At 45.9% G+C, this 9,912-nt stretch overlaps 3 protein-coding genes across 27 annotated transcripts in view; 1 reads left to right on the top strand and 2 right to left on the bottom strand.

Annotated features, from left to right (window-relative positions):
• Window positions 1–3,117: 3,117 nt before the first annotated feature.
• Gr89a (Gustatory receptor 89a) lies at window positions 3,118–4,594 on the bottom strand. The gene is made up of 2 exons (XM_002054305.4): window positions 3,644–4,594; window positions 3,118–3,584 (listed from the first exon to the last, which is right to left on the bottom strand). The coding sequence occupies exons 1-2, from the start codon at window positions 4,577–4,579 to the stop codon at window positions 3,420–3,422; spliced, it is 1,101 nt and encodes a 366-aa protein (XP_002054341.1). The 5' UTR covers window positions 4,580–4,594; the 3' UTR covers window positions 3,118–3,419.
• A 219-nt stretch (window positions 4,595–4,813) lies between these two features.
• Decay (Death executioner caspase related to Apopain/Yama) lies at window positions 4,814–6,105 on the bottom strand. The gene is made up of 4 exons (XM_002054306.4): window positions 5,740–6,105; window positions 5,570–5,652; window positions 5,258–5,510; window positions 4,814–5,186 (listed from the first exon to the last, which is right to left on the bottom strand). The coding sequence occupies exons 1-4, from the start codon at window positions 6,071–6,073 to the stop codon at window positions 4,924–4,926; spliced, it is 933 nt and encodes a 310-aa protein (XP_002054342.1). The 5' UTR covers window positions 6,074–6,105; the 3' UTR covers window positions 4,814–4,923.
• A 1,522-nt stretch (window positions 6,106–7,627) lies between these two features.
• The window catches only part of LOC6629987 (collagen alpha chain CG42342), a 74,340-nt gene continuing 72,055 nt past the window's right edge, over window positions 7,628–9,912 (top strand). For 24 of the 25 annotated variants that reach the window (XM_032439016.2, XM_032439019.2, XM_032439018.2 and 21 more), the window contains exon 1: window positions 7,628–8,170. The gene's annotated coding sequence lies outside the window, so the exon portion shown is untranslated. The remainder of the gene's footprint in view (window positions 8,171–9,912) is intronic. The other variant, XM_015172172.3, reaches the window with a different exon arrangement.

Below are 9,912 nucleotides of genomic sequence, written 5' to 3'. Positions count from 1 at the left end.
TTCAACTTTGTGCACCGCGACGAGTTTTCCCAACGTTTTGGGGCGTTCTCGAAAGGTGTCACAAGGTGCTGCCGCAGGAGCTGGTTAGGAAATGGGCCAACAAGTTTTGGCACTGTCGCAGAAGGCGTCGCTATGCGATCAATTCAGTGGAATATATGTGCCACATGTTGCAACAACAGACAACAAATTGACCAATTGGCACAGACTGCATTGCTGGGCCATCCACTTCCTAGTCGCTTATCGCAGCCGACAAATGTAAATTTACGGCGTTCAAATTGAAATTTGGGTTATTTAACGGGACAAACAAGTTGGCCAATGCAACAAAAAACCGTGAGATGAAAGACATCAAGACTTTGGATGTTGTCAAGCTGCATTGACAAATCCACTCGGTGGACAGCACGCACAACTCTCTAACACACACAAACACACAGACACACAGACACAAGTGCACTCACTAACAAGGCTTAAACGACTTTTTGGCCCGCAACTTGCCTTGCACTGGTGCCGTTTGAGCCGCAGCTACCCACAGGAACATCAAAGAGCTGAAGCAGGCAGCATAAACAAGGCCCGCGGCCGTATTTTGACACATTTTCAAATCGCACGGATATATTCGGGAATTTTAAGTTTGGCGCGCGCGCGCACGTGAAGTTTTCGAATGCGTTTTTGCAAAGCGTTTAAATACAATTTCCCACACACCCTGCACACACGCACACACACACTCACATCGCGAACAACCAGCGCTAACAACCGACAACGCAAACACCTCACGACCAACTGAATGATGTGCACGGGCCGCAAGCTCAGCCGAGCCAAGCCAAGCTGGGTCTCTATGTGAACATGTGAGGCGACTAGTTTTGCTGCAACAACAACAGCAACAACAACGACAACAAGTGCAACAAGTGGCAGGAAAATGAAAATCTTGCAGTGGGCGCATCCACACAGTCTGGGTCAAAAGAATGAGCAGCAGCCGGGCTTATCCTGGACTTGGCTGTTGGCCAAGAGCAGCTGACATGCGGGGACGTCTGCCAAGCACCGTTGCAGCTTTGTGCCGAAGACAACAGCCCAAATGGGTTTTGGCTTGAAAAGCAAACAAAAGAAACAAAATGAAATGGAAAAGAAATGGAAAAAATAAAAGAAAGAAGGAAGACCAGCCCAGAGGCAACTACAACAACAGCAACAACAACAACAACAGCAGCAGCAGCAAATGGCAATAGACTTTGTAATAATAAAAACAATAAACAGCCAAACTTATTAACATAAACACGCAGCAGAAGCATAAGAAGAAGCAGAAGACGAGGAAGAAGCACAGGTGCTGTAGGCGTGCGTGTCCGACTAGAAGATACCCCGTCAAAGAAGTGGAGCTGCAGTGGGCTTACTTTTTGACATTCCCTTAAATCTATATCTCAAGTGCTGCAACTGGGAGATACCCTGTGAAACACATAAAGAAAGTAGCACAGAAAAAAAGACATTGCTAGTTCAACTCAACTGAGCAAGAATAATGTCTCTTGCTGCCCTGTTACATATATTCACAGAAAGCGTGTATACCCGCTCTAATACACATTTTCAATGGGTATGGGCCATATAGAGCGCAAGGTGCGCTTGCTGAGCTTTAGCGCTCAGCGTTCACGTTAGCCCGCTCGGCCATTAACACGCCCCATTCTCAGTAGCCGAGAGGGCAGATCCCAACCAGATCCAACCAAGCGCAGCTGCAGCTCAAAAATCAAAATAAAATAATCTGAGACAGTGGAAAACAACAATGCAATAAGCTGGCATCGAGCAGGGGCCAGATGAATGCACTTGCTTAGCATAGAGTCAAAGCCAGGCCCAGAGACGCAGCCAGAGCCCAGTGCAAAGGCGTCTTAACGGTGCTGGTCATAGCTGGAGATGGGCTCAAAGAATGCAGCAGCGAACGGGCCGAACAAAGCGAGCAACCGAGTAACAAGACCAACAACAAATGATCTCAAGAGCAGACTACAACAACAGCATTTGTGGCTAATAGCCTTTACATAACACCTGAGTGGAGCCGATGTTGCAGCTGCAGCCAGTTGCCTGGGTAACGGGGAAGGGGGGTGGACAATCGTTGTCCGCCCAGCGGCTTGGAAAATTGGCGCGTGCGAAGGCTCCTGCACTTGCGGTTGGCAGCAAATACTCAATATACGTCAGTATGCTAATTTGCGAGGGCAGTCCAAGCAGTTGGCAGCTGTTGAAATCAAGCGCAGCAGTGAAAGGAGGAAGCAGCCCCAGTCCAAACAACAACAGACAAAAGTTAATTTGACTATGCGCATCATAAAATCGGATTACGAGGTTTGCCCTATTAAATTATGCGTTGCTCAAGTCCTCCAAAACCAACAACAATCAATTGCTTTCTGCTTTGTATTAATCGTAAATGATGCAACACGATTCCATTTTAATATGCTTTGTTGGCTTAAATCGAATTTTGTGTGGCCATCACATTTACCCACACGATCTGGTCAAAATGGATCGCATGGGTGCTCGATAGAACTAAGATGTTTCAATTTATAGGTAAGCAATAAAAACTAAAGAAATCAGTTGGAAAGGGAGGCAACATCTTCGATTATAATGTGAACACTCTCTTGGGCGAGTTTTGTAGGCAGACGATCAAAACTAGAGGAATAAGTTGAAGACATCTCGGAATTCATAAAGTGGTTTCTAGAGTTTTTACTGTATATCTGCATCTGGATTTAAATCTGAGTAGATTTAGCTATTTGTCTATTTGTCCATCATTCATTAGTCTTTCTCTATGCAAACTAAGCTCTGCTGCTTTCTATCTAAAACGTCAGATAGATTCGTCTTCTTTTCAGATATTTTTGTCTGATGCTCGGATACGTCCGAATTCGACTACTTTATTTTATATTCATTGAACATATTTTATTCAAAGCTGATTTGTACTTATATGATAAGGCAACTCAATATTTTTAATAGCTCGGATTACGACGACCTTCGGCTAGTTTAAGTCAAGGTACTCGTAAGTATCTCCCCTGAATTTCCAGCTCAGAATGCTTTTTTTGTGGTTTTATTTTATGGTTATTATATAATTTAGCAAATATCAAAATGTAGTTCAATGCTTTATTCCATTTATTAAAACAGTTATTTTTTAACTACTCACTAGTAAATAGTATAAAAGTTGGGAGTATTACAAGCAAGTAGCCAAAAAAAAAGCAGTTGTCGTCTTTGTTGCAACTTGTTTTGCTTATGTTGGCGACTCTTGATTTTTTGGCTACTTTCTTATCCAGTTTATGCGTTAGCTCAAACATCATAAAAAGAAACAAACAAAAACATAAGATTAAAGACAAGTTCCAAGAAAGAGGTAATCCGAAATACACAACGCAATGACAGATAGATGGCGCTAGCACGGCATGGTGGCTGTCTCCGCTAAGTACAGACCGGAATAAAAGCTCTCAGCGCTTCGAGTGCTCCACAGTGAACTGCAAAATGATGACAATGAAATTGACGGCATACGAGACGAGAAATAGCCAAAAGGCGTTGTCCAAGTTGAAGAGGCCCAAAATGGAGAACTTCAGGCCATCCACGGGCCACATCAGCAACGGCGTGGGGCGCATGGCCTGCAAACAGAGTGAGCTAAAGGCTAGCTAAAGTGCTCAAATGCTCAAGCTTCACCCACCTGCTCCTGGGTCAGCTCCTGCGGCACATAGCACAGCTCCAGGCAGCGTCTACGCAGTCGTGTGTGCCGCAGCTGGCAGAGATGCGTGGCCAGTATCATCGCATAGAGCTGAACGGCAACAATCAGGCAATAGTTGGAAATGGTCAGCGGTACGCCGTGCTGCTCCACAAAGTAGGACATATAGGCATACATATTGGCCAGAATGTTGATAAAGTTGCCAATGACCAGCAGAAAGATGCCCAGCTGAAAGACCCGTATAAAGTTCTCGCACACCAGCAGCAAACGTCGCTCCCGCCGCAATAGACGCTCTTGTTGGCCTGGCTCCTCGGCCAGTTGCTGCCACTGCAGCTCCAGCTGCTGTATGCAGGCCAGCACCAGGAGCAGTGCACCAAAAACGCCGTTGCCAAAAACGCTGCTCATATGCTGCACATAGAGCTGCACGCCATAGGCCAGCAGTTGCAGCCAGGGCAGACGAGCCGCGTTCTGCTGCAGAAAGGGCACATTGCAGAGCAGCTCGTAGAGCGAGAGCAAAAGCTTGCAACACAGCAGAAACGTGGCGGTCCAGCTCAGCCTGGTCCTGCGGTGTAGACGCACCAGACCATTTAGCAGCTGGGCCAGGCGCTGGCGCTGCCAGATGTGCGCGCCCAGCAGCGCCAGCGATATGCCCACATCGCCGGCCATGGTGGCCAGTGCAATGCGCCTGAAGAGCGTCGAGTGCTTCACGTTGGTTGTCGCGTACAGGGCCACACTCTCGCGCAGCAACAGCGGTGACAGCGCCAACAGGCCGAGCCACTGCAGCGCGGCGCTGGCCGTTATTGGGCGGCGGCAGCGAGCGCCACGCCCACAGCTAAAGCTGAGCGGAGCCAGGCCCAGCGTTTGCCACAGACGCAGCAGCAGCAGCAGGCACAGTGCACCAAAGTGTGGCAAGCTTGGCATGTCCAATGCGACTAAGGCTCGGGCCAGCTGCAACAGGGTTTGCTAGCTCCCCTAACGCACACACACACACACACACACACACACACGCACACACAGACGGGTCTGGGGCTCGTTGTTAACAATCTAACTACAGCTATAAATTTAGGTTTGAGTGTGGTTGGCAGCGCTCGTTATCGCGCCCCAGAGGCATTAGCGCAATTCCAGATAAGTGCGACAAGAAACACGATCGATAGATACACAGATACGGATACATTTACAGATACAGTTACAGATACAAAATACTTGATACACTAACACACAACTCGTTTATGTATTGTCTGCTCGGCTGACTCAGCTGTTTGCCCCTAGAACCTTGGCTTAACGCGCAACTGAAAGCTTTTGGTCAATGTGGACATAAAGTTGGGCATTTCCTTCATCTGGTTGAGCGCCTCGTTCTTCGTATTCGACTGATACTCGTAGGCCACCTTGCGATTGACAGCGGTCAGCAGACGCAACAGATCTGCGCCCTCCGGCTGACTGGCCTCATTGGCAGCCGCGCTATCGAGCACCCGACAGAGGCTCTGTATGAACCAGGAGCCGTCGTCCACATTGCGAAACGAGAAGTACTCTAGAAATGTGAATGGGTATGCAAATTCCATTAGAACAAACTAATCAAACTAAGCACCAGCTCTCACTTACTCTCGAAGGTTGAGTAGAAGACGAGCATATCAGCTGTGCTGGGTATGGCATAGGTCACCGGCTGTACTGCTGGAGTCGCTGCTGGCGCTGCAAGCTCCCTTGTCATGACCGAGAAGGATGTGAACTCTACAGCCTTTTCCAAGTTCTCGCCACGACAGGCTTGTATAAAGAAGAGTTTCGGTTTGTTCACGAGCGTCTTGCAGCTGTCGCCCAGGAAGGGATTCCACAGGCGCTCAACGGGATAAGACATGTCCTTAGGAAAACCTTTAAAGTTACTAAAGGCTTGTATAAATATTTTTAATTCCTGCTTACTTTGGCATAGACCTTGCCCTCTGAGCCATGCGACATGACAACCAGCACAAAGCAATCGTTTTCGCTGTGATCCTCGCGAGCCACTGCAACCAAATAGGATTTCTCATAAGCATCGCAACACATGCATCCGATATCTGTGACAATGTTCCTTATAAACAGGCATTACTCACCCTCCTTGAGCATATCGGTGATTTCGGCAAAGGTCAGATCGTTGTAGGGCCGTACATCGAACCCAAATCCAAGCAGGGAACGTTCTATATCATCGCGATCCCGTTCGGTGCCGACGCGCTGTTTCTGACCCTTGACATCCTTGTGATTAAGGACCAGGGCTACGCCGGCGCGTGTACAATTCTCGTAGGTATCATCGGTGGTTGGTATGGAAATAATAATCCGCTTGAGATCCGCCTCCGATGTAGGCGTCTTGGCGATTTGCGTAGCATCCGCTTTGTCTTTTTTGTGCTTGTTCTTGTTGCCAAACTTGAGCGAGAAGTCCGTATCGTCCATGTCCGTCTTTCGTTCAAACCAACTAGTGACTAATTGGGTTTATTTCGAAAGGCAGAAGCTTTTGCTCCAATACCAGCGCTACCAGCTGGTCTTATCTTATCAATGCAGCGCGTTATCAACATACACTGAACCCCCAAAGCTCCCCAACTCTTTGCTGGCTATGCTGCCTAGTCGTTGATTAGCCTGCTTCAAGGGAAGTTCTCTTCATTGCCGGCAATTGGCAGCTAATAAAATGAGTTTTCAGCTGCACGCAGACAATTCGATTTGGCCAACGAGACACGCCCACAATAAAGGTACACCGGCAGGTAAGGGCTGTTGTCACAGCGTCAATGGGTGCTGTCGTCATCGCTCATGGAAATTACAAACATCCGCCAGCTCTGGGGTCCTTCTTCTTGACTATTAATGTGTTTTCCATAATTTGCAATACGCAAAAAATAGAAGCGCATAAAACAGAGTCGCAGCGCGCCAAACTTCGCTACGCAATTCAAATTTAACACGCACACAAAGCAACGGAAACCGGAAATGAGTATGGCACCCAAAAAAGCACCAAAGTGTTTCGCCTCACACAGGGTTCTACTGTCAGTACGCTCGTGCCAGTGTGCCCGGACGCAGTGCCCAATTGTCAGTGTGCCGGCACCCAAGTTTACCGTTAGAGTGCTACGTGGTAAGAGAGCGCGTTGCGTGGGCGCTTAAGAGAGCCGGCGCCGGTAAAGAGCGTGCGCTTTGCGGAACGCGTGGCAAATGAAACATTGTTGCAGACTTGGCCGGAATAAAAACTATCCGGCTAATTAATTAGGCTGGATGTTTTACGAAATGCTTTAAGTGCCTCACTTTAGTACTAGTAAGATGCTCTCAAGGAATTTACATTTATACGGTATTTTATGGAGTTTAACCAAAATAATGATTGCAGCTGATAAAGCTATGTTAAATTCCATCAGTTCGAATATTCAATTATCTTTCAATTGCCCGCGCACGTCTGCTTTAATTCTATGTTCAATTGAATTTAATTATCGCTCTTACATTATACGCTTCATTTCACTGCCCTTTACTTTAATGCGACCGCAGACAAAAATCAAACCGACCGTCGATGGCGATTGGTGATGCGATTGCATTGCAGAGAACAGTCCAAATCAGCAGCATCAGCAATGGCTTGAAGAGAACATAAACACGATAGCAACAGCAACATCATCGAGCGTCGCACAGTGAAACAATATTCTGTGCTACGCACTCAAGCAACTGGACATAAAGAATACTTTGCTTATACAAAGATGTGCTATTGTCTAAGTCGAAGCCAGTTAAAGCTCTAATTTAAATTTGTAGACGTTTAAAAATAATATTTCTTATAAAATATGAATATACCAAAATTGATCGGAGTCCTAAAATTGCAATTGCAACAATTCTCTCGCTCAGTTTGGCATTCCTATTGGCTAGTTCGTTTTCACACCCGTTACATGCTCAGAGAGCCACTGTGCGACGCTAGCAGCGGCCGTAGCAGCAAGAGCAACAGCAACAGCAACAGCAACACACTTGGTTTCATTTCCAGTTTTCAGTTGCGCGACGACTTGCATTGCGAGCGGACGTGTTAAAACGGTGCGGAAGCAAAACGATTGTCAAATAAAACAGAAAACAGCAAACGTCGAGTTATTTGAGAGTGTGTTTGTGTGAGTGCAACTGTGAGTGTTTCGCGAATAATTCGCCTGCAGCACCCGTTTCGTCCAAGTCTTTGGAAGCTGGTGCCTGCCTTTTACTCCGCGCGCGGTGCTTGTTTTCATTTTAGTGATGTTGTTGCTTTTTGATTAAAGGCCTCCCAACAACAACAACAGAAAAAAAATAAAAGAAAAGAAAAGAAAAAGGAAAGCAAAACCAAACAAAACAAAGCTGTAACAACAACCACAACAAAAACAACAACAACAACAACAACAGCCAAGAAGTGTCTGTGTGCCAAGTGCGCTAGCTTTGAATTGTTGTTGGTTGCGGCACTTTTTGGGAAATTAAATTATGTTAAGTGCATAAATCGTTCGACGCAGCCGAAGCATCAGCATCAGACACAACAACAGGAGCCGCAGCAGAAGTGAAACGCTAAGGTGCAATCACAAAGTATGTAAAAGAGTTGCAGCCAACACCGCACACACACACTCAAACATTCTTGCATGTGTGTGTGTGTGTGCATGCATGTTTGTACATAATGAGCTGGTTTACCCCTGCATACATGTTAAATACATGTGTGTGTATGTGTGTGTTTTTTTTTTGTGTATTTTTGCTTTATATGCAAAATGTGTACGACAACAACAAATTAGGGGGGTAGTTGAGCAAATGACAAAAGGCACAAGCTGAAAACATAAACGAAATCAAATCAAAAGCAGCTCTCGAGAAAAAACAGCAAAAGCAAAAACAACAAAAAAAATTCCTGCACGCTTTTAGGCGAATGCCCGCCAAAGTGCAAAAAAATTGCTGTAAAAAGAAAAGAGAACAAATAAATACGTGTAGGAACAGTTAGCTTCGTAGTAAATACCCTTGCAGACATTTGGCAAATGTGGCATATTTATATATTTACTTATTTGGGCAGATAATTCTGTTGCTGAAAAGTGTATATAAACGTGTTTGGTTAAGTTATTTTAGGAAAAAAAGGAGTTAACATGCAGGCAGGACTTACCTTAATTTTCTCTTCGATTCTCAGTTTTGCATATTTATATATTTTTTACAGTAATTAATATTTGAACACTATTTTGAATGTAATTTACGAGATTTCTCATACAAAAACTCTACTTACAATTATAATAGGGTAAAAATAATTCTTTAATCTGGGCACACAACAAAAAACCAGTTGCTGTTTTGATTTTGATCAGTGTGACCAGCTGCCATTTGCAGTCGCTGCAGCACTTTTTTTTTCCCACTTACCATCTATTCTCTTCTTCTTGTCTGCTGGAAAATTGAGTTGAGAGGCACAAATCTAATGAACTCCGGTACAGGACTCTTGAATTAGTGAACACACCTTGTTCAGCAAATATTTAACATACTTTATGACAAGCCCCAGCTGACCAGAAGCATCCCAAGCAGCCAGATGGGCTGGGGCAGGGACAGGGCCAGAGGCGGGGGCAGAGCGTTGTCCCAAAGGCGGAACAGGTTAGGTGTAAAGTGTAGCAAAAATATTTATTTATGTTGAACGTTGCTTGTTGCTTGGTACAAAGGTTGCGCTTTTTGCCACACGACGACCCTTTCATGCTCCCTGGGGGCAATTGGCCGGGCTTGTCGGATTCGCATTTTCGACGTATTTTTTTTCTTTACATTTTTTTTTTTTTTATGAACTTGGCTCTTATGAAATATGCAAGCTTTTAGCTGCTTTGATAAGAGTGTGAAGGGTCAGGGTTGGTGCGAAAGGGGGGGCGAGGCTGCCAGGATGCCTTGGGACTGCTTTGATGTTGTGTGTGTGGGGCGATGCGGGCGACAGGCAAACAAACATTAATTGTAACTGTAAATGGCGTGAACTGCTTGAATGGCTGAGTGAATGAATGAATGAATGAATGAAATGAGTGCATGAATGACAGTCAAGTAGACGCGACTGCCGCAACTGAAAATTGCGTTAAGTGGAGGCTGCAGCAGCGGGAGCAGCAGAAGCAGCCGGCGACAATTTTGATGAACTTAACAAAACACTTGACAGCAACTGTGACAGGGCAAAGTGGCAGCAGGATGGTTGAACAGGGGGCAGGGGGCAGGGGGCAGGGGGGGCTAGGGGCTGTACGGGTGTGGGTAAAAAGTGAGCAGAGTCCATGCCATAAACGAAATTATGACGCTAAATTGAACACGAAACGGCCATCGAGCCAAAGAGCAGAGCGAAAGCA

Source organism: Drosophila virilis, chromosome 2 (genome assembly GCF_030788295.1).
Source record: "Drosophila virilis strain 15010-1051.87 chromosome 2, Dvir_AGI_RSII-ME, whole genome shotgun sequence".
Classification (NCBI taxonomy): Eukaryota; Metazoa; Arthropoda; class Insecta; order Diptera; family Drosophilidae; genus Drosophila; species Drosophila virilis.
The sequence above is the reverse complement of the archived record's forward strand: the minus strand, read 5'-3'. Positions and strand labels throughout refer to the sequence as shown.

Bases quoted from the DNA above. Each gene is read 5' to 3' on its own strand.
- Decay (XM_002054306.4), bottom strand. From the start codon at position 6,073: ATGGACGATACGGACTTCTCGCTCAAGTTTGGCAACAAGAACAAGCAC. The intron at 5,653-5,739 runs GTGAGTAATGCC...ATTTGGTTGCAG, and splicing joins CACCGATATGCTCAAGGAGG to TGGCTCGCGAGGATCACAGC. The intron at 5,187-5,257 runs GTAAGTGAGAGC...TCACATTTCTAG, and splicing joins CTTCTACTCAACCTTCGAGA to AGTACTTCTCGTTTCGCAAT.
- Gr89a (XM_002054305.4), bottom strand. From the start codon at position 4,579: ATGCCAAGCTTGCCACACTTTGGTGCACTGTGCCTGCTGCTGCTGCTG. The intron at 3,585-3,643 runs GTGGGTGAAGCT...CTCTGTTTGCAG, and splicing joins AGGAGCTGACCCAGGAGCAG to GCCATGCGCCCCACGCCGTT.